Here is a 23,685-nt window from a genome sequence, read left to right as displayed (position 1 = left end):
TCTCTTTCATTGCTCGGCTACAGTAAAAACTGCTGTCCGATAACAACTTGAATGGACCCCATTCAAGTGGACAACAGCACGCAAAATGTAAAAATTGTCAATCAATGCAATTTGCTTTGACACAAGTTCGTGCCTGACAAGGCTCACAAAAGAACTTCAGAGCTACAGAAACTGCCTGGACTGAGTTTCGATGGAAATTATTTGTGTGTTGTACAGCATAATGTTATGCTTTTACTATAATTAATTTTAGAGAGGAGATGGAAGACTATGAAGAACTTAAAATTCTATTTGCAAATAAAATATTTTTAATTATATTATTTATTTATTATTTAATAATTATAATCAATATATTTACAAACTTTAAGTAATATATTCATATATCTGTTAATATTACTTTTAAATAATACATTTACAATTTACATTTTAACTAAACATTTTTCATCAATATTTTTTTAAATTTTTTTTTTTGCTCTAAAATATATTTTAAAATAATAAATTTATACCTTTATCTTACCTTTTTTTACAATAGATCTGTAAATAATATTTTTTATAGATATTAAAGATTTTATGTATTGCTTATAGATTTAATATTTTTTTTCTTAACTATTTTAAATTATTATTATTATTATTTTTTTTTTTATTTTTATTTTTTTATTTATTTGCGTCGTGGACTGTCATTTGAGTTCTCTAAAAGTCCCAGTGCTAAGGCGTTGCCATGACCATGTAACCTTTTAAATTATAAAAAAAAAATCTAATAAATTTTTATTACTTTTTTTTATTATTATTAACTATATTTTGATTAACTATATTTTGCACTTTAATTTCAAATCAAGAGTCCAATTTAAAATATTATCTTGAATGACATTTGCACCATTTATTTTCCAAAGCCAAGTTGTTTCCTAAGGAAATCATGTCAATAAAGAATTCGTTTATAAAAATCCGCTAAAATGTGTAACTAATATAAATTATATTATATGCATAAAACACAAAGCTACGAAACTGCTCAAGAGAACTAGCATAACAATATAATTGTATTACTAAAAGTTCATGTCGTTCATGACTTTTGTCATAGGACATAGTTCAGAGGTTTTGTGCCATCAGATAGGCCTCGAAACACTTGACAAGTTTTTCATTTATGTTTGCTTGGCGCAAAAACAGATTCCCGCCAAGTTATTACAAAGTTTTTGCGGCGCAGGCAAATGCTGCCTAATAAGGTTGTTCGTCACACAGGAAAGTTCATTATGGGAAGTTCATTGTAGACAAGTTTGACTGTGCCAAAGTTTTTGGTGTTCAGCATCTTATTGCGTACGCATTGGAGAAGCCGCAGCTGCCACAGCTGCAACAAAAAGTTGCAAGCGAACGCGAATGCTCGAAACTAATGAGTTTTCCGCAAAGGATTTGCACTGGCTTCAACTTTAAGTGATTTGCAGCCCGTTCCAAGTTTGCCATTTGCCATTTGCCAGTTACAAGTTGCCAGGTTGGATGACCACTTGTTCGGATCTTTAACTGCTGCACGATTTGTCGTTTAATGCATTTTTATGAGCTGCCTCTCGATGCAATGCCGGAGCGACCCTTTTGCTATTTGCTGTCTGGCAACAAATTTGCATATTTATTGCACAGTTTTGTAGAGCGAAAATAAATCTATGAGAAAGTCCACTGTAAAGGGCCATAAAAAACAAGAGAGGACGAAGCAGAGTCGCTGTTGCTTATCTAGCATATTGATCTCTGTTTAGTGAAGAGTTTTTTGCCTTTACAAAAAATTATGTGTTTACACTGAGTCAGCAATTTGATGTATGGCCGAGATACTCGCAGCGAATTTATTGTGTTTTGCTTAAGATACAAACAAACACACACACACACACGCATAAACACACTCTCAGCATTGACAGTATAAGAAAATCAAATTCCTTTGTGTCTAAAACTTTTAAATGCGCCAACTGCCAAACAACAACACCAATTTGTCAGCCTACATCTGTGTGTGTGTGCCTGTGTGTGCGTGTGTGTTTGTGTATCTCTGTCCCATTCAGTTGCCAGTCGACGATAATTGATTTACTTTCTGCTCATTGTCGTCAATCAATTGCGATTGCCATTGCCATTGCCATTGCCAACGCTCATACGCCACGTGCACTAAACAACGTCAGAGCCAAAGACTTCGTCAACCTAACGAGCAGCTCGCATGCTGGCTGATAACACTTGATGGGCGGTGCTGGCGCTGCTCTGCGGGGCGTGCCCAACGCACATTGATTGATGTCACTTTGTCAGCGGCCGTGCCCATGACAGCGCCACTGCGCCCCATCAGGGGGCAATCAACTTTGTTCCGTGGCGCTAAAGGATTACGTTCCGCCTGCTTGCCATCTATTCTGTAGCCTAAATATATGTGAGCGCATATATGTATATGTATATATTTATATCAGCCATGATTTATGTTTAATCTTTGGTAAATATCTGATGTAAGCTAGGTGAATGGGCAAAACAAGAGCAAAGACGAAGAAAGAGAATGTACTTGATATAGACCAGGGCTACGCTTCATAGCAAATAAGGCATATTTATCCATAGTATTGACTCTGAATAAAGTGTTGCCAGAATAAATTCAAGGAATATGTAAATGCGAAGTAAATGTGTTATATATAAAAAATATCGCGTATACAGAACAACGAAAACAGATTTATTAAGATCAGTAAGAATCTGACAATACCACGCAATATGATTGTTAAATATACTGTAGAATCCCGACAATTCGAAATGGCAAGGGGATCAGTTCTTTTTCGATTTATAAAGAAATTCGAATTATTGGGAATTATTGAGAACGAATTTCTTTCAAGGATATAGAATTTTTTATTTGGACTTATCGCGATTTTCGATATAGCGGGGTACGAATTATCAAGACTCGACTGTATATATTTTATTCACATACATATATAAGTACAACAATTTATATGAATCATTGAAATAGTAAATAGTGTTATTAAAGTCTTGGCAAAAATAAGTTTTTCCCTTGCAGACAGTCTTAACTATTAAATTATCAACGATTTAGTCTACGCCTAAGTATTTCTATTCTTGCAGAAGCAATCGTGCAAAGCCTATGACTATTTATAGATTTATATTGATAATTGAGCATTTCTTTTATAGAAACTATGGCCATGTTATTTTCTTTTTCTGGTATCTATGAGGGTTGCTGTGTCTTGGCTTATTGGCACGCAGCCAGCTTTCTGCAGCTTTCGTACTCAAAGCGTAATTTCATGTGTGTGAAACACAATTGCGCCATTTAGATGAGATTGAGCGTGGCATTCCATTTGTGTGTGTGTGTGTTGTTGTGTGTGATGGCAAAAGTTTGGCACGTGACTAAAGCCTCGCACTACCACATGCCTTAGAGGGCAGAGCTGGAGAGCGAAGTGGAAGACTGCGGCGCTAAGTCGCGATGCTGGCCGCAAAATGGCGAACAGAAATAATGATGCTTATATTTATGAAATTTATGCGTGACACCCACTTGAATACGACTTCGCATGTCACTTAGCTGGTGTGTGTGTGTGTGTGTGTGCTAGCTGTGCTTATCAGCAGGCCGCCAAAAGTGCCTACAGAGCTGCGGGCTGCTGCTGCTGCTGCTCCTGCTCCTGCTCCTCTCCCTCCCAGGAGGAGGCCCTAGCAAAGGCCAAGCTGCGTTTCGCTCATTTTTAATCTTAATAAGAGAAAAGTTTTGCGCCCAAAAATGGCAGTCGAGGCGTTTTTATTACGCCAGCCCAAGCCAAATGGGAGCATGTTAAGGCCATGACATTACGGGGGGGACCGAGGCTAAACTAGTGCGTGTGTCTCATGTATGACAAAATGGCATCTCACATAAATAGTAGTGTGAGTTGTCGTCGTATCCGTACAAAAAACTTTTGCCCTTTTCGCACTTCGCACTTTGCTGAAATGAAATAAAATCAAAATATCGTAAACACTTGAAGGCAACAGACAGAGGCTTAGGCTTGATGGAGCTGATGTCGGGGCGTGCGCCAGTCGAGATATATATTTGTATGCCCAATGGCGCAGTCATTAGATAAATAATAACAAAATAAAGTTATTCCCTCTCTCTCTCTCGCTCTCTCTCTCTCTCTCTCTCTCTCTCTCTCTCTCTCTCTCTCTCTCTCTCTCTCTCTCTCTCTCTCACTCACTCACTCGCCTTCGATACATTTTCTTTGATTTCTGTGGGCGCTGTGCCCAAAGAGATTGCAATAATTTATTTGATTTTTACTTTAGGTGTGTCAGTTGAAGTCTTTCAGACGTCGGCGCTGAATCAACAAACAGCCAAACAAAGCCAATAATAATGGCTGGAAATTTGATGCTGTTTGACCATTTCTGGTGAATTTCGCTATTGACCCATCAAAAGTATCCATGAAATGCCTTGAGGTAGTTCGTTTTTATTGCATGTCTAGACCTGCGGGGAATATTTCAAAATTTATTTCGATATGTACACAAGTTGACTGTGATAGCAGACAACTTTAACTTTGATGAGTTTTCAAGTCTCAAATATGTTGCCGATATATCATTAAAAACTTGTGGAGTTTGCTAACTGTATAGGCATAGTAGAGTAATTAAAATTTTTTATTTTTTTTACATTTTGTATTTGAAACAAGTAAGAAAGCTCTAGTCGAGACTGCTCGACTACGAGATCCCCTGAACCCTTGGAGCAATAGATATTTCAATACTTTTTCGCGACTTTCAGCTTACACAAGAAACACGCACACACACACACGCACGTACGCAAACACAGGCATACACACACACACACGCATACATACACAAACGCATACACACACACACATACACACACACATACACAAACACATACACACACAAGCAACCACGCATAAACACGCATGGGCTGCAGTGTGCGCTTACTATGAGAATTTAATTGTTTAATAACTTTTTTTATGGACGTACGATCTTCATGAAATTATGATTATAACATGAATATGCATGTAATTGCCAAAGCACAAGTCTCTAGTATTTGAAATACGCTTTTTACAAAAGTGATGGTGAGGGGGTGAATTTAGAGGTGGGGGGTAAATTTTAACAAAAACCGAAATTGTATAAATTGCATATAAGCATACATTAAAAATTTGGAGACTCTAGCAATAAAGGTGTAGAAGATATAATTTTATAACTGGGTTTCGATAAGGTTTTTTATCGATAAAAAAAGATCGAGATGAGTTATCGATTTTTAATGATAAACTTGATATGCGCGCTGTAATTACGGACATTTTAAAAAAAATTTGAAGTCTCTAGCTCTTATATCTTCTGAAATCGACGCGTTCATACATACGGACAGACGGACAGACGGACAGACAGACGGACAGGGCCAAATCAACTCAGCTCGTCGCCCTGATCAAGAATATATATACTTTATGGGGTCTGCCACGCCTCCTTCTGCCTGTTACATACATTTCAACAAAACCATTATACCCTGATTTCCCATTGAAAATGGGTTCAGGGTATAAAAATATTTGTAGACAGCACATAAAATAAATAATAAACAAACATTTTAATTGCTCTACTAATCAAATTAATCTTAACAGAAATTAATTAAACATCATTTTGAGGAGTTACAGAGTTACAGAATGCATAGCTGGGTAAGAAAGAGTTATGAAATGATAGCGTTAAAGGGGATATTTGAATGACTTTAAGCCATGACTCAGTTAAGTAGCTCTCTGGAAGTCTGCGTCTGAGTCATCTACTCTAGTACGCAGTAACTGCAATACCTAGGCAGCTCCCTAACTATTTAGGCAAAAATCGAAATGCCTAAACTATATATGCAATTAAGATCTCTTAATGATGTGCTATCATGTGCTGAATATTCTTATCAGTACCATATACATAGCAAATAATATATGTATATGCTTGTAAGTGAATTTTGTTAGAGCATTTATATGCCCTTCACGGATTGACTAACATTGACTGCAGCTTGAGCTCCCATTTCATCGAACTACACTCAATACAGCAGACGTTGGCATCTCAGTCCTTACAGCTTAGAGCTTAGAGCTTAGAGCTCTTACAGACTGAAGAGCTACCAAGCCAACTGCCAAAGAAAATAATTGATGATTTTCGAGCTCTTCTCGGTAACACTTGTGAGGAGCCGACTGCGCAGCTGTAGCACAAGAATTGCCGTTGAAGTAATTTTTCTAAAATTATTTCCAAATTAATTTCAACTTTGATTTATATGGCAAAATTTAATAGGTATTCATATATCTAATTGGAGCAATAGGATATATATGTATATATATATATATGATCGCTGTCCAGAGCTTCCGAAAGCTAATAAATTGTCTGTCGATTAAAAGTACCAATACTCATTCATCATCAGCATCAATTATCGTAATCTTGTGAAATTGCATAACCTAATATATTTTTGATATACGAATACGCTATATTCGGTTCAGTGCATGAAGAGATCTATCAAAGCTGTGCTCCGATAGAAAACGCTCTGCTCTATTGAGTTTCACATAAAGATAGATGCTCACTCAATTGGGCTATGACAGAAAAAACTTTTTTTTAATGCCATTTTCCAATGCCTTTAAGACATTTCTGTTGCTCTGCATTCGCTGTGCTGTTTCTACGTCCCTTTCCATTTCTCCCAGACCACAATAGCCGTTCCTTAAATATTCTTCAATTTTCGTTTATGTGTGTTTTATTCGGTCTTTCTTCTTCTTCTTCTTGTTTAGCTCCGACTAGACTTTGGTGTGTGGGCAGCAGCTGATGGACATTTTGCTTTGCAGCTATAATTCTTTTTCTTGTCTGCTTATAAAATATGTATTTGCTTGGCGTTGTGGAAAATGTTGCTCGGTTTGCTCTGTCCCTCTGTTGTTTTTATTATTTTGTTTTCTAATCAACTTAAATATATTGAAATATTTATGCAGTCGACTCCTTGGGGCATTTGTTTTGTTCTGCTGGTATTTGTGCTTTTCAATGTTGGAAAATGAATATTTTTAGCTGCGCGAATTGCAGTGAAATTGTTGCCGCGTTTCTCATTTGTTTAAATGCCCGGCAGCTGCCATTCAGAATGCATTTTTGAAATTCAACAAACTTTACGAAGAGCGGCAAAAAAATCAAAAATATGGCGACTTTTATTGAACGTTGCGTTAACTAAAAAAAAAGAAAAGCAGAAGCAACGCAAATCAAATAAATTTCGAGGCATATTGAACACGATTCATACACACACACACACATAGAGAGAGAGAGAGAGAGAGAGAGAGACAAATGAAAAGAGGCGTGGCTAAACGAAAGAAAAAAAGTAGTAAACGCTGAAAATCAAATAAATCAAATGCTCGTAAATAAATCATTTGAATTTATTTTCATATGGCCTAGCAAAATAAAAGCACGATAAATACTCCAAATGGCAAGCAGCAAAAACAGCAACAGCAGCAACTACAACTACAACAACAACAACAACAACAACGAGAGGAATAGGCGACAGCAACAAGGACATGTCGACTCGACACGTTGCATAAGGACCTTCAGCAAATAGTACAAAAATCCAAACCGAAAGCAGGACACGCGCAACAGACACTGAGTGACAACAAAACGGGACAGTTAGAGCCAAGTCTCCCTCTCTCCCTCTCTCCCTCTCTCTGTGCGCTACCACATTCCTCTCTCTGTCTCTGTGTGTGTGTGTGCTGAGCACTTGTGGTTAGTTATTCGCTTGCCTGCCTGATCTTTTCTGAAGTGTTTGACGAATGGCGACAATTTCGCTGCCTCCTTCCGGTTTGCTTCACTTTGTCAAAGCATTCCATTATATTATTTTACGTTTACGTTCCTTCCATTTTCATTTCTTATGTATTTACTACACGACTACTATAAGTCGTGGAAGAGGGAGGGGGACAGGGGCGTGGCAACTTCAAATGATATTCAGCCAAAGTAATGCGATTTTATCAGAGTTGATATGGCAACTGCTAGTTAAAAGTTTGACTTCCGTGTCATTATATTTATTTCAGCAAAGAAACATATGGTTCGAGTCTCTTTGTTGGGCACTTTATTGTCAATTTAAGTTGCTTTGCAGTAAATATGAAATCCATAGAAATTTAAGCCTTAATGCTGAAGTTAGCTCAGTTTGCGGTTTGCCATTAAAAAAAGTATTAAATATATCAGCAGCTGCATTGATGTAACTTTGCTAGTTACGTAAATGTAATTAATTAAGTTTAGTATCAAGCTACAACAGTTAATCTGTACAGAAATCATTTCTATACACTTTTCAATTTATTTTATACATTTTCAACATTTTGCAATAAAATTAATTCAAAGTTTAGTTTAATTCAAAAACGTAAAAAAAATAAAGCTAAGTTATATTAATCAAATGAATATGTATTCTCAGTTATGAATATGAAAATAGAAAAAAAAAAAAAAAAAAAAAAAAAACAAATTATATATATTATTATTATGATTTTTTTTTTCCATTATATATACATGTAAATGTATATATATATATATTTATTGCATCACGTTCTGCGTACTAAATCGATAGCAGCTGGCACTTATTACCTCTTATAACCTCTGATCGATCCACTCTTGTGACTGCTTCGATTGCATTTTAAGCATCAATCATTCAACGCATTTACTTATATGATGCCCCGTGGCTTCTATCTATACGGTAAAATTGCCTTTAGTTGTGAATGGAAAACGTTTTGCGTCCGTAGAGGCAAACCAAAAAGCTTGTGCCGACATCCATCCGGTCAATGACCTGAAACACTCTATCGAAAAGCTTGTTATCGCACTAGATAGTTGCAATTTTGTATAAATAAACTCGAATTTATTTGGAGAAATTTCTTGTTTTTGCTTTACCTCAGTCTCGTTTATTTCGGAATACACCTTAAAATCTCTGATTTGGTTTTAGCCTAACTTTCGCAGCAAAACCTCAACCAAACTTCAAATAAGTTTATCAACAATAAATCTCGTTACAAATCTTCTTCCATACACTTTTTATGCCATTTGTTTTATGCAACTGCTTGAGCATAAATATTTCTGAGCAAAATTTCACTTTGAGAGAGAAAAAAAAAACAAACTTCTTAACTACGCAAACAAAATTTGCATTTGCTTCTTTCGACAAATCTTTTAAGCTGTTGCGTTTTGTTGTTGCTGCTGTTGTTGCTGTTGCTGTTGTTGTTATGTGAAGAGCTGAGATAGACTTTTCAACAACTGCTGCTGTCTACCTGTGTTTGCAGCCTGCAGCAAAAATTAATGCAAGACGACATAAGTTGAGCAACAGCAGCAGCAGCAACCACAACAACAACAACAGCAGCAACAGCAGCAGCAGCATTGTCTGTTAACTGGTCTTAAACTTGAATTGGCCGGCGGCTTGAGAAGTTGGCTGCCTAGTATTTCGGCAAAATAATTAAATTGAATTCTCTGCAAGTTGGTGCGCAGTCGTTGCGGGGCGGGGCAGGGCGGGCCGATTGATTAGTTTGTTGTTTAGCCAAAGTTAGCGGACAATTTGCAAGTTGGCCGCTGTTGCCTGTGGCACGTGCTGCACGTTAGCCACGTCAGCGATGTCATGGCGCTTATTGAATTGTTAAACGCACTTAATGCAATTTCCAGCTAAGCCTTAACTTCATTTTGCAAACGTGCCGCGCTGCAGCCACTTGCACGCCTCTTATCTCTTATCGCTAATTGCTTTGGCCAAAATCCGCAACGGCAAAAATAACTTTGTTTTAGCTTCAACATGATGAGCATATGCTCAAGCGGCTTTCAGCTAACATTTTTGCTGAACTCTTTGGCATATTCAAAGCAAACGCATCTCGTTATTGCTGTTGCTGCTGTTATTGTTGTTGTTGTTGTTGTTTTTGCTGTTGTTGCTGCTGCCATTGGTATGTAGGTCACTTCTCTGAGCTGTTAACGCATTCGAATTGCACGTCAACCGTACGAAAAACAAAGCCAGCAACTTTTGTCATTTGCTCAACAACGACAACAGCAACGACAACAGCAACAACAACAACAGCAACAACAACAACAAAGCAAACAAACAAACAAGAAAGCAAAGAACTCTGGCAACGAGTGCTCGTTGGACCTGGCTCGCTCTTTGTACAACTTTGTCGTTTAAAGCCGCTTACACATTGTTTACGCATAAAATCTGGTATTTGTTTAGTATTTTCTTTTCAAAGTTTTCTCGCAAGGCTTTTAAAGTAATTTGGGTTTTCCTTCCCATCTGATAAACTAGTATTTGGTTTACTTTAAAATCTTATAATTATTGTTGACTGAGATTTAAGAGAGGCCACATAATGAGACAATCAATAAAGTTGTAAAATTTCTTTAAAATTGTTCTTTTTATTTATGCTAGGGAATTTTCTAACAGCTTAAATAGTTTTTTCATCTGGGAAATTTGCCTTTAAATTTGTCATAGGCCATTACTTTGCTTAAAGCCTTTAAATTTTTTATTTTTTTTTTTTACATATTCGTTGTCATCTAGATTTCTTTGTTTGTCTTTTTCTGCAGACTAGGCCAACTTTTATTTTTTTATACCCTGAACCCATTGAAAATGGGAAAGCAGGGTATAATGGTTTTGTTAAATGTATGTAACAGGCAGAAGGAGGCGTGGCAGACCCCATAAATAATATATATTCTTGATCAGGGCGACGATCTGAGTCGATTTAGCTGTCCGTCTGTCCGTATGTTTGAACGCGTCGATCTCAGAAGATATAAGAGCTAGAGATTTGAAATTTTTTTCCTAGGTCCGTGTATAGCACGCGCATATCGAGTTTTGCTTTAAATATCGATAGCTTGCCCCGTTATTTTGTTATTGATTAAAAACATTATCGAAAACCAGTAATAAATTTATATCTGCTACATCTTTGAAGCTAGACTCTTCAAATTTTATATGTATATTTATATGCATTTTATACAATTTCGGTTTTTGTCAAAATTTACCCCTTCCCCACCTTTAATTCACCCCCTTACCATCACATTTGTAAAAGGCGTATTTCAAATACTAGGGTCTTGTGCTTTGGCAAATACATGCATATTATTCAATTATTTATTTTATTTTATTTATATATTTATTCACGTATTTTTTTTTTTATTTATTATTTTATTATTTCTATTTTACCATTTAAGTTATTTACCTAAGCCCAGCTGAATTCTCATTTAATTGCAAGCAATCCCCGTTGACTTCTTGCTATGCTGTTACCCGAGTTTTTCATCTCAGTTGCTCGTTGCTTCTCAGTTGTTGTTGTTTCATTTTGTTATTATTATAATTTATACAACTACAATAAACCTTTAGTCCATTTGTGCGGCTGTTACGCTGACCTTCATTGCCATAAACGTAAATTGCGCTTTTGGCCTTTGGACCAGCCACACCCACACCCACACGCACACCCACAGACACACACATTCACAATGTAAGCCACAAAAGTTGGGCAAGCCAAACCAAAAAGAATGTTCTGCTCGTGATTTAAAGTAAACTGAAAACTTACTTTGTCTCTAGCTGGGGCCGCGGCCAATGCATTGCCATTCACTGCTGCGGCTGCTGCTGCTGCTGGGCCAAAGTTGTAATTAATATTTCGCTGTAGGAAATCAGTGAAGTTGAATAATATTCCACTTCCATTCGAAATATTGCATTTGCTCTTTTCAGCGAGCGACAGGCTCTCGACTAATTTACTTGGCGTATTTCCTTTGCTTGCGCTTCTTTTCTTTTCAGGCTTTCTCTGTGTTTCTTCTTCTTTATTTCTGTTAGCGGGATCAGCTAGCAAGTTTCTGTCCATTAAACTTCCGCCATATTTTGTGATTTTCTACATTATTTTTTATTTTCTTTTCGGACGCTGTCGTTGCGGTTTGCTGGCTGGCCGGAAAGTTTATGCTTTTGTATTTCCGGCCAAAAAACTAGCGCAAGGGCTCTGGACTCTTGCGATGGCGTGAGCGTGAGCGTGGGCGTGGGCGTGGACGGAAGCGCGCAATTTCCAAATTTGTGCAGCATCGGAGGTGCCGGCTGGCGAGCGAGTCTTTTATGTTCGGCTTCCATTCGTTGAGCTGTGCTTAAAAAATGAACAGTCCAAAGTCCAACTTTCTGGATAACGAAGACAGGACTTCAAAATCTTTAAGCTGACCCCGATGGGCGAGATGCCACGCTGATGGGCAGCCGAGCAGACATCAATTTGCTTAAGCCCGGAATGGGAGCGCAGCTGTGCTTAAGCCAGCTAAAAATTGACGCTAATATTGTTGACCTCAATTGCAATGCGTCTCGGTTCAATTTTTTTTGCTTTCTATTTCGTTTTTCCTTCTGTTCGCCTTTTATAATCATTGCGCGTCGCTCGGCTGTCATATTGCCAATTGATTTGACCAAAATGCTTGCTTTTTTCGCACAATTACGTTTACCATTTAGCTATGCATAATTTATGAAGCTCCGGCCGGCTCTGGCAAGCTGGCGCCCACCCAACGGGATCCAAGCAAAACCGCCAATAACGGAAGCCATTTGTATGCAGCACCACTCAGCGCTGTAGCTGAAAAGCAATTGAGTTACTAATTACTTTGCGTTAGCTTTAATCGCCTGGCCTCCGCCCCATGGAGCTTAGCTTAGCCATGCTAAGCCAGCGCTTTCGCTCTCTCTCTCTCTCTCTCACACACACTCTCTTTCTCTCTTTCTGCGTGTGTTGGCTGTCCATTAAAAGTGCCTCAAAAGCGAGCCAAATGGCTGAGGCACGCTTTGGCGATGGCATAAACAATTAAATATTTACAGACAGCAGCAGCAGCTGTTGCCAACCTCTCTCTCACTTTCTCTCGGTTGCTCTCTCTCTCTCTCTCTCTTTCTCTCTCTCTACCCCTTTCAATCGCCTGCAGATAAAGGTCAAGGCTTTGAGGCAAAGGATAGACCGTGTAGCGTTTTCCTTAGTACTTGTTCGCTCTTAGCCCTGGGGCCCATTTGCTTAAGCCTTAGCTGCGTTAATTGGCGCCTTTTGTTTGGCCCCCAGTTCGCTAATGGCCATAAACTGTTGTTACAGCCAACCCGAGCATGCGACTGTATGTGTGCGTGTGCGTATGTGTGTGTGTTTGAAGTGCGATTGAGAATTTGTGAGCAAGGCGGCTTCGAGGCATCCCTCCAACCGGCACGAGTAATTGCAAACTCTGGCAATGCAAACACCTTGCCCCAGGCCATACGAAATTCTTCTGTGACCGAACCTTGACAACTATTTGGATTGTTTAGTCCTAATCTGACACAGTTGCCCGGTATGTGAACCTGTAAAATTTATCTGAGGATAGTTTAGCAAATGTTTCAAACATTTCTATGCAATAATTAAGAGGAAATAGGAAAAGTTAATAAACTATATTTTCTTTCCGTAATATTTTGTTAACATTTTCTGTAGCCAATTTCAAGCTTTCTCTCTCTCTCTCTCTCTCTCTCACTTTCTTTTGCTGTTTGGCTAAGGGAAAAACATAACTGCAATTAGTTTTATAAATATTGCAATGAATAAATAAAAATGTTCAGATCAGCATCAGATCCATGTATCCAACTCACAATAATATGTTCTACCATTTTCTCTAATCAACTTTGCTTAATAAATTTCATGCTGTTATAATCTGTTCCACTATCTTCTTTTCTTTCTTCGTTTCTCTCTCTCTCTCTCTCTCTCTCTTTGTCTCTCTCACACATACACTCTCTCTCTCTCTCTCTCTGTCTCTCTCTTGTTTCCCTCTCCCTCTCTCTTTCTCTTGTTTCCCTCTCTCTTTGTTTCTCTCACACACACTCACTCTCTCTCTCCATTTGACTAGTATATAAATTGTTTTGTGCTCCTTCTGTTTATCTGACTCACTCTCCGTCTTTCTGATTATTCCCGTTTCTCTTTGCCCTAATCAATGCTTGCATTCTTTCTCTCACTTTAACTAGTCTATAAATTCTGTTAAGTGCTTGTCTCACACTTTCTTTTCTCTACTTTGCCTCAATGTTCCTCAGCTTACTCTCCGCTTCTTCTCTGTCTCTCAGTCAATATATTTCTTTATTTTTCTCTGCCTCTCTTGCCCCCTCTCTCTCAATGTTTGTTTCGACAATCTTTTTCTCGATTTCAAGTCAATAAAGCTTATTAGTCATAATTCCGCTTTATCGACCATTCTGTATCACAATCTAACGTAATGTGCGTTAGTTCTCTCTCCATCTATCACTCATCCTTTCTGTCATTTTTAATCTCTCAAATTTGTTACTCTCCCTCTCTCATGTTTGGTTCTTATTTTTACTACCCATATTTATGGCCTCTAACTAAGTATAAAAAGTCTGCCAAACTACACTCGTCCATTGATAACTTCTAATGTATTGCCTACTTTTATGCGCCATCAAAAGTTTTCCTCTTCTCCAATACACATATGGGTCACAGATAAAATTTAAAAATAATTACACAACATCCATTAGTAAATATTAGCTTCAACTTATTTGATGTCATAAAACGCAATTGAAAACCTACAGATGAAAATGACAACAAAAATTTACTTTCTGCACAACAAATTCAAACAAAACAGAGAGAGAGAGAGAGAGAGTGAGATGTTATGAAGGGAGAGAGAGGGGGAGAGAAAATTGCACAAACTGGTTAAAAGTTTATGACAATGTCATAAGTTTTTAATAGCTTGAGATAATGAAGAGCAGAGCCATAATGATGTTACTCTTTCAGGCATTTGTTGGTTGGGTGGTTCCGTGGTTGGCTGCTTGACTGGTGGGGCGGTTGGGTAGTTGGGTGTATTGGGTGGTTTCGTTTGAGTGGCGAATGGCTTCGACATTGTTGCTTGTCGTTGACATATAAACTACGACTGTAAATAAACCGCAAACATTTAATTGCAGTGCACAGCTAGAATAAGTGAAAGCAACAATTGCGAATATGTGAAACACACACCCATCGCCATTCGCAGTTAATTAAAATGTGAATTTGAGCAATGCAATTTAAAACAAATTAACGCTTAGTACTATGAAAAATGCGCAAATTTTCGATTTATGTAAACGCCATAAAAGTGCACAACGCAAATTGCAAAAATACCTCAAAGGTAAGAGCAACGACCACTACAGCTGCAACGGCAGCAACAACAGCAGCAACAACAGCAGCAACAACAGCAACCGCAATTGCAGCATTCGCGCTTTGCTCATTAAATATAGTGCGAATCAACAAACAGAAAGGCCAGCCAACCAAGAGCAGCACCAGCAGCAACAACAGCAACAACAGCAGCAGCAGCAGCAGCAGCAGCACCAGCAACAACAACAGCAACAACAGCAGCAGCAGCAGCAGGTGGATCAACAGCAGCAACTGAGAAGGCAAAGTCGCGTTTATCATTTAGTCATTCACAGCAACAGTAACAGCAATAGCAACAAAGCAAAATTGCAAAGCCTCGCACCATAGCAACAGCAACAACAGCAACAATACCCATAACAGCAGCAGCAACGGCAGCAACAAATTAATTGCTAGCTGTTGTACAAAGCTTGACAGTAAACAACTGTTGACTGGCAAGGAGGAGCGATTTGCTGTTTATCAACGTGTTGCAGGCGTGCAGCAAGTGCAATAATCATAGCAACAGCAGCAGCAACAGCAGCAACAACAACAGCAGCAGCAGCAACATCAACGTGAAGTCCTTCTTAGCTTTTGCTATTGCCCGTTCGCCTGCGTAGTTATGGTCGATCCATTAAAAATCTTTTGGGTTTTGACAAATAGCACCTATTTAGGTAAGTGTGTAAAGCAATTTGTGTGCATGTGTGTGTAAAGGTGTGTATGAAGCAAATCAAGCTAAGTAACACGCTGCCTGTTTATGATTACATACAGCTGCAAGCAACTGCTGTCTATTAAAATTTCATGATGTGTTATTTAAAGAAATCTTTTATGTGTGAAGAATTCAGTCTGTGGGTGCGTGTGTGTGCAGGTGTGTGTGTGTGTGTGTGCTGCCTGCGGATATGACAAACTTATGATACCCTTGTGTTTATGCCAGGCTTTTTATATATGCATTAATATTTTCGCAAGTGCCTGCTTGAGTCTGGGCTGGGCTTTTTATACATTTTAATGGATGCATTTAGATTAGGGCCTACCGCAAACTTAGAGAAGACGAGAAGATGCTGGCTCTAGTTGATGAGTGTAATCAGTTTCTTAGGCATTTGGCACTGAAGCAGGGGCTTTTGTCGTAGCTGTAATTTCAGTGACAAATTATCATTGAGTTTTTGTTTTAAGCGGCTAAAGCGGCTCACATTACAAATTTATGGCTTTGGAGCACTTTTTAGTGGTCGTTCGTGGAGTGAACGAGGTGTATGGGTTGAGGGTAATGTCCGTCTGAGTGTTTGCCTGTTTTACATGATTGCATAGCATTGGAGACTTCGAGCATTTACCCATTATAAAGAGCTATTAAAATGTAGGCACTATGATTTGAGAAACTGTGGCAATTATGAACTCGAAATTCGGATATACATATATTCTAGAGTCAGCTAAAATTATACAGGATAATCGGACGACTATAAGATACTTGCTTTGTTTTAGTATGACTCATTTGACAGTCTGCTTTATTGAGATTTAAAAAAAAAAAAGGCTGACTAGCATAATTATTTCATAATTATATATTCAATCAAATGTACATTTTTTTAAAATTGCAATACAAATAAAATATCTCCATTTATTTAATTTGTTTTCAAAGTAAATTATATAAATACATCGACTATATAGATTTATTTATTATATTATTTATTTAGTGCACTAGTAAAAACTTTACTAAAGCCAAAATGCTTTACGTAACTTTTTATACTACACTCAAAACAAATTATTCAAGGTAGAATTCGTGTTATTTTACTTTTTTTTTAAATTTTTTTTTAAATTTAGTTTTGTTAATTTTTGTTCTTTTTTTTATTGAACATAATTATTATTATTAATATATTTTTTTATATTATTTAAAAAAAAAATGGTTTTGTAACACAGTAACAAGTAATAGATCATATAGCATAGCACTGAACTAGCTGGAGGCTGTCCTTGCACCACAATCAGATTCTATTTGCATAAAAGCTGACTTTGTGTGAGTGTGTGTTTGCGACAGGCAAATACAATACAAACATTTTCAAAATGCTTTTAATTTACTAATTAGTTTGTGACACAAAAACAAATAAATAAATAACAGTAAACCACACACGCGCATATACAAACTCATAGAAAACTTTTTTTTTTTTATTACTTTCGTTGTCAGCGCAAAAATTTTAATCCTCAAGGCGGTTAACGTTACGCCCACGGCCATGCCCATGCATAAAGCGACAAACACTGTGTAATAAATTAGCCAAGTTTATGATAATCTCCACATTGTGTTTACACATGTATTTCGGATTTAGTTTTATGACAATTCTTTCCCTATACTGTGCGATAACAGCTCCCTCTAATGGGGAATATGTGTTGGCTGAGATTGTAGGAAGCACAGAAGAAAAAGGATATGATGGGAGAATAAAATGTCTAATGGCAGCTGGAAGCTTGAAGATAAAGCCTTTCGCTTGAAGAAGGCAGAGGTCTAATGAGTGATAGGAATTCATACACTATACATAAGTACATATATATACATTTTGTATTAAATAACTAAATACTGAATTATTCTTTCACATGGTTTCATTTTGCTAATTCAGCAATGTTTTTTTTTTTTTTTTTTTTTATAGATCAGAAATCGTACTTCATATATCAAACATAAAGTATTTTCTACTTTGCCGATTTAAATATTAAAAAAATAAGAAAAATAAAGCAACGCATAAATAAAATATATTCAACATTTGCTTAATTGAACAGAAAAATATTCCATTGATTAAAATCCCAAGATGTTTTAAGTGCTTCAAGGCTGGAAAAAATATGGTAGCACTAGTAAAAAAATAACTGATGGGGATTATTCTAAAAGGCAGAAAAGTATATTAATGAATAATGAATGTTTTTTTGGTACAGAAATCATAATGAATAATAATAGATGCACTGCAATAAAATATGAGCAAATCTAATGCATATGCATTTATAATTAGCTATTGTTTGCTATAATCTACATTTATATCAAAACATTTAAAATATTTTTAATAAATTGAAAAGTATGCAATAGATGCATGCAAAAGACTAAGTCAACACTCGTGCACATATTCAAAAATATATGAAAATTAATATGAAATTAAGTTAGAAGTTAAAGTTGATATAAAATGAAAACTAACTTAAAGCTAAGCACTGGCAAGTGGGGCCTTCGGCTTATAAATGATTAATGGATGCACACATTACAGCGAAACACAGGGTATACCATAGTTAAGCCCACTAGCTACACATAAATACTGTTTGCCAGCCCCATGAAAAAGAGTTGCGAGCAAGTATAGAGAGAGAGAGAGAGAGAGAGTTTGTGTTTGCATTGGCTTTTGTATTTCATTTTCATTTATTTGATGCTGTTTGCGGCTGTGTGCGTGACTTTTATAAATAGTATTAAACTAATATGTAATAGGGAAAGCAGGCAAAGCAGAATCAGAGCGCGTGGGCTGAGGCGGCAGCGGGGTGAATGGGTTAATTGGGTGGCTTTAGTGGCAGACGCGGCGTATGCGTGATATGTCAATGCCAAAGGCAAACACTTTGACATGGCCCGCCATAAAATGTTGATCTATTTAAAAGTCAAAGGGTTTGCAATAAATGTGTCTAATTTCGCCTGAGGCCAACAGCAAGTGACGTGATTGTGTTACTTTTAATTAGTTTTTAGCTAAATTAATTGCTTTATCTCAAATCATATTCGCATGAGTTTTGGATTTCTATATCTGTTGATTTCCTTTGTCGCTTCGCTGGGTAATTTATGTGAGAGCGTGTCGTTATGCATTAAAAAGTTGCTGGGTCGCGAATTCGGCAGGCGCAAAAGTTTTTAATTGCGGCTGACCCTCAGTGGACACAGGTCGTAATTAACATGCTGTCGAATGTCCAGGCCCTGTGCCCCTAGTCCAATGCCTCAGCTGCCCTTCACTTTTGTTTTGTTGTTAATGAACAGCGAATCGCGACGTGCGACATGCGACATGCGACATGCGGCTACAAATGCCAAACGAGACCCTCGCAGCGGCAACACGGCCAACGCGAAGGCCAACTCATTATGGCTGACAAAATATTTGTCAACTCATCAGGAACTGCCTTTATCGCCATGCTCCCCCCCTCTGTATCTTTTATAAAAATGTAACGTGCGCCATCTTGCTTTCTGGTTGGATTTCATTTACATTTTCAGCTTTTGTTTTTTTTTTTCTTGTTTTGTATTTTTTTGCCTTTTGTCTTTGGCGCGTTTTGTTTACTCGCTTGTCATGGCGTTCGCGTTTCTCATTTGTATACCCTGAAATCAGTTAATGGCGAGCAAGAAACATGCTGCACGCAGTAGATAATATTTTCATAAATATTACATTCTTTTTTTAGTCTGCTGTAAGAGCAAAAAATATCTACATTGTAGGAGTTCTAATTTTAAACAGATTTGATTGTGATAAAAACAGGGATTATGAAGCAGGAACTTGGCTTGGAAATATTTTTTATCCTTTGATTGATTTGACAATGTGATATGTTATGTATTATGTATAAACATCTATCAATAGGCAATCGCTTGAGATTTTTCCTTTTTACTCTGTGTATAAAAGTCAATGGACGAGCACTATACACAAAATCATAAAATCATAAAATGGAAATCACTATATATTTATGTATAGAGGCCACTTGTCTTATTTTAGGGCTTAGAGCTATTGCTGCATACTTGATTGTTAGGACCTATTATTTAAAATATTAAATATGTTTGTCACAGTTATAAGAGCTTACCATATTTTTGTTTATTCCTAATATGCATAGCTCAAATATAACTGATGAGCATGTCTTGATGTCTCATATAAGTATCTTTCGCTCATAATCTGCGATCATCAATCGTATCTCTCCTGATTCGTCACACGATTGAAGCAACGCAAGGCGAACTAACGAGTATCAAAACGAAAAGAACCAAAGACTGAGCAGGGGCGAGTATGTATGGGGCCGTTGGTTGTTGTTGTGAACAGAGCGAAAGAAGCTATGCTCATATGTATATTTAGCATGGCGATTAGGACAGTGCAAATTGTATAGATGTTCATAACGCAAGAGGCAGAGAGGACGATAAGTGAGTAAAAAAAAAGACAGACTTAGGCATATTATTATTATTTTTTCAAACATTAATATTTCTATTTATGAATGTGAATAATTACACAGACATTTTCAACATCTTTATCCATTCTACCTAATTATCTGAGCTTCAGTTTTACTTCAGCGTAAAATTGTAGCAAACCATAAGCTTGTCATCTATCAGCAACAGGGTATCCTGTCTCACAACAGTCGCTGTCAAACTTCCCCTTTTAGCTTGTTCCCTATTTTATGTTTACATACTTTTTAATTAGTCAAGGCAGCCGCCAAGCAAAATAAAATATGAAAGCAAAAATAAAAAAAAATAATAATAAAAATAAACTGACCAGCATTTGATGATTACAGAGCATCCGCCGCGGCAAGTTTAATTATAAATTTATAGCTCGAGCTGCAGCTGTCGGGTTGAAGTGCAGGTGGATTACTTCCGGGCATTAGAAGCTCACGACGTGCCTGTTGATGGCTAATGAATACAAATTTCAATTAAAATAACTTATATACATATATAAAGCATATTCGCTTGGACTCGCTGCCTAATTGAAATAAATTTTTTCTGTTTTTTGGTCAGGCAAAGTGAATTTTCCTCAAACTCAGACTTTGCCGTGCTCGATGCCTACAAAGTTAATGAGCTGCCAGCGGCCCAAGGGCGTTTTCCGGATTTCATTGGGGTTCAACGAGTTTATTAAATGGATTCAATTGTGTTTTTACTTTGTGCGTAAATTGAGGTTTCTCATCGTGTTGCAAGCTTTTTCCACTTGGTGGCTTTGCTGCTGATTCGCCAAATCCAGAAATCCGTAATCGAGTAGGTGTGTGAGTGCGAGTGTGTGGGTGTACGCGGACTCTGTCCGTGTACGTGTGCGCTCTGTGTTCTGTGTGTGCACATAAATCATGCAGTACGGCTTAATAATTTCCTGAGCACATTTCGCAAGGGTCTAATTGGTGATTAAAGCCAAACAAGTAATGAGTGCATGAGGAGTAGCTGCTTACAGACGTAATGCTGGCAGGCATATTCAAATTAAATGTAAATTGTAATGTATCGATCTTATGTATGAATGCAGCGGGCGTTAACTTCTCTCTTCGATTTTCAGGCCCCCCCGTTGGGCGCCATAAAATCTATGTAACGAGCGTACTCGAGCATGAAAGCGATCTTCGTGCATTCGCATGTTTATATATATACATATATACATATATACACATATTCACATACATGTATACATACATACATACATACATCAACATACATCAACATACACAAGACGTGGATCGGGTAATGGCGGGCGGAATCCTCTGGTTCCCTTAGCTCTGTCGGTGGGGGGGTGGGTTTTGCCATACCTTCACCAATACACACAAACTTTAAAATTTTTAGGATTCCTGCACAAAGCAAACATTCGGACAACAAAAAAAACGAAACAAACACTGACAGTTAGAAAGACGCGGAAGCCGAGGTGGTGTTGGCTTCTCGGTGTCTTTACCCAAACCCAACCATGATCTTCAGCTTTAAATTGTTTATGAAGATCCCCTAATAAAGATTGCCTCGACTCTCTCTCTCTTCTATACCAAGCTATACTCCTAGCCTACCATGTTAATTTATTAAGGAAACTCAAAAAAATTCTAAAAGATACATTTATTCTTTAAATTACTCTAACTAGACTATTACATTTTCATTTACTCTTAATTACTGTCGCTTCATGTTCTTGAATTTATATATATGTATGTGCATGTGTTTGGTATTTACTTTGCGTGTATAAAAAAATGAAAAAAAACTACATAATATGAAAAAATTACAAATGAATAAAAAGGTTAACAATATAGTAATAATAACATAATAATATAATAATATAATATTACAATAAAATATTAAAAAATGTTTAAATCATATTTTAGACATTTGGGGGGTATGAGTTAATATATATTAATTTAAAAATTTAGTTTTAATTCATAGCTTTTATTTCAGAGTTTTTATTTCATAGTTTGTATTTCATTCTTTATTCAAAATTTTTTTTCTTTTTTTTTTTTTTCTTTTTTTTTTTTTTTTTTTTTTTTTTTTCTTTTTTTTTTTTCTTTATTTATTTATTTAGTTTTATTTCGTTATACATTTTGGGGACATGATAGGGAGGGGAAAACAAGGGTTAATTTAGCACTCACAGTTCTTTTTGTTGTATGTCCACCGCTGAAAGGCCTTTCTTTTGGTGACTGCTGCTGCTGCTATATGGAGGGTGTGTGTGTGAATTATTTTAATGAATTATTATTATTTTAGTGGTGAATTATAGTATCATGCTTCTTTTTTTTTTTTTTTTTTTTTTTTTTGTATTATATATATATTTAATTCTATCTATGTATAATATTCATTATTGTCTCTTAAATCAAGAATTTATTTAACCACTAAACATTTAAAGTTCTTTTTTTTTTGTTTTTCGTGTACTTGCAGTTTTATGCAGCACGTTCACTTTTATCAAATTGGTCTTGGTAGTTTTTTTCTTATGTTTTTTTTTTCTTCACATTGCGCACACATGCAGATATATATATTTTTTTTCTCTAATTTTTGTTTCTTTTTTAAACCGCACAGTTAATGATTTGTAATTTTTAGTTTATATATATACATATATATATATATATATATATATATATATATTTTTTTTTTTTTTTCACTAATATGTCGATGATAATCCCTCGCCGCGATCTGCTATACATTTTATTTCGGGTGCTATTTTTCGGGGCTCTTTTTTTTCTTCGGTGGCTAATCTTTTTTTTTCGGGGGCTATTTTAATATATAGCCCTAACCTCTGCACAGCGCATGTGTGCATGTGGCCTTCTGCTGGCCGAGAGGTTAGGGTTATATTAAAGGCTGCAAAATACAAAAAAACCGACTTAGTTTCTGTAAACTAAGTTTTAATTTATATTAATTTTGATCAAAATACCTTTTGTTGCCTGCTTGCACACTTGTTGTTTCCCACGAGTAAAAATGCGTGCGGCTGCGCGCACCAAAGTTAATGACTGACCAGCTCAGCTGGTCACGGTGGGCCAAATTCAGAAAATTGCAATCTTTTGTGGAGGGCAATAATCTTTTGTGTATGTTTCTTTTTGTTAAATATATATATAAAGATATATATATATATATAATTATTAATAAAAATTTTAGCTGGATAGAACTCCACGCTGAGGGTAACTTATTGAAAATGTGGGCCGGAAAAAGATGGAGCTGACAATGTGGCCGCTTTTTATACGCCCACATTCCAGTGTTCTTGGTTTCAATGTTTCGCTCTCAGCGAAGCTTCGGACAGCGGAATGCGATCGAGCGTATTGCTCCCACTGTCTCCGACGAGCGAGCAAGCGAAAGCTTAGCGAAAGCTCGATCTTGAAAGCTTCGCTTGTCCCAAATTTTTTTTTTCGTATTGCAGCGCAGGCGACAATGTTGTCGCAAACGACAAGCGCTGCAATTTGCAATATTACAAATTGGCAACCATTACAAAATTTTATAATGCTCTTGTATAAAGTATCTTAAGTTTATTATTAAGCATATCTCAGCAGCTGTTGAAGCTATAAAAAAGTTTTTTGTTTTGGTATATTATTATATTATTATGATTTGCCATTTATCTTATGACTAATT

At 36.7% G+C, this 23,685-nt stretch overlaps 2 protein-coding genes and 1 long non-coding RNA gene across 5 annotated transcripts in view; 2 read left to right on the top strand and 1 right to left on the bottom strand.

The window, feature by feature from the left end:
• Window positions 1-15,329, top strand: part of LOC122757189 (protein kinase 4-like) — a 29,724-nt gene extending 14,395 nt beyond the window's left edge. The window contains exon 2 of the mRNA XM_044008673.1: window positions 14,780-15,329. Within this exon, the coding sequence (XP_043864608.1) occupies window positions 14,904-15,329 (426 nt within the window). The 5' untranslated portion in view covers window positions 14,780-14,903. The remainder of the gene's footprint in view (window positions 1-14,779) is intronic.
• Window positions 1-23,685, top strand: part of LOC26527527 (putative neural-cadherin 2) — a 182,567-nt gene that overhangs the window by 113,017 nt on the left and 45,865 nt on the right. Inside the window, exon 1 of one of the 3 annotated variants that reach the window (XM_015165709.3) lies at window positions 15,395-15,649. The exons of the other annotated variants lie outside the window; for them this stretch is intronic. Within the exon in view, the coding sequence (XP_015021195.1) occupies window positions 15,598-15,649 (52 nt within the window). The 5' untranslated portion in view covers window positions 15,395-15,597. Of the gene's footprint in view, window positions 1-15,394; window positions 15,650-23,685 lie in introns of those variants that run through there. 3 annotated transcript variants of the gene reach the window in all.
• LOC116803945 lies at window positions 622-22,334 on the bottom strand. Its single transcript, XR_004363977.2, has 3 exons — window positions 22,224-22,334; window positions 20,408-20,541; window positions 622-728 (listed from the first exon to the last, which is right to left on the bottom strand). It is a non-coding gene; the product is annotated as an uncharacterized LOC116803945 (long non-coding RNA).

This window comes from Drosophila mojavensis, unplaced genomic scaffold (genome assembly GCF_018153725.1).
Source record: "Drosophila mojavensis isolate 15081-1352.22 unplaced genomic scaffold, ASM1815372v1 contig_36, whole genome shotgun sequence".
NCBI lineage: Eukaryota > Metazoa > Arthropoda > Insecta > Diptera > Drosophilidae > Drosophila > Drosophila mojavensis.
Note: the sequence above shows the minus strand (reverse complement) of the source record. Positions and strands in the feature narration are given on the sequence as shown.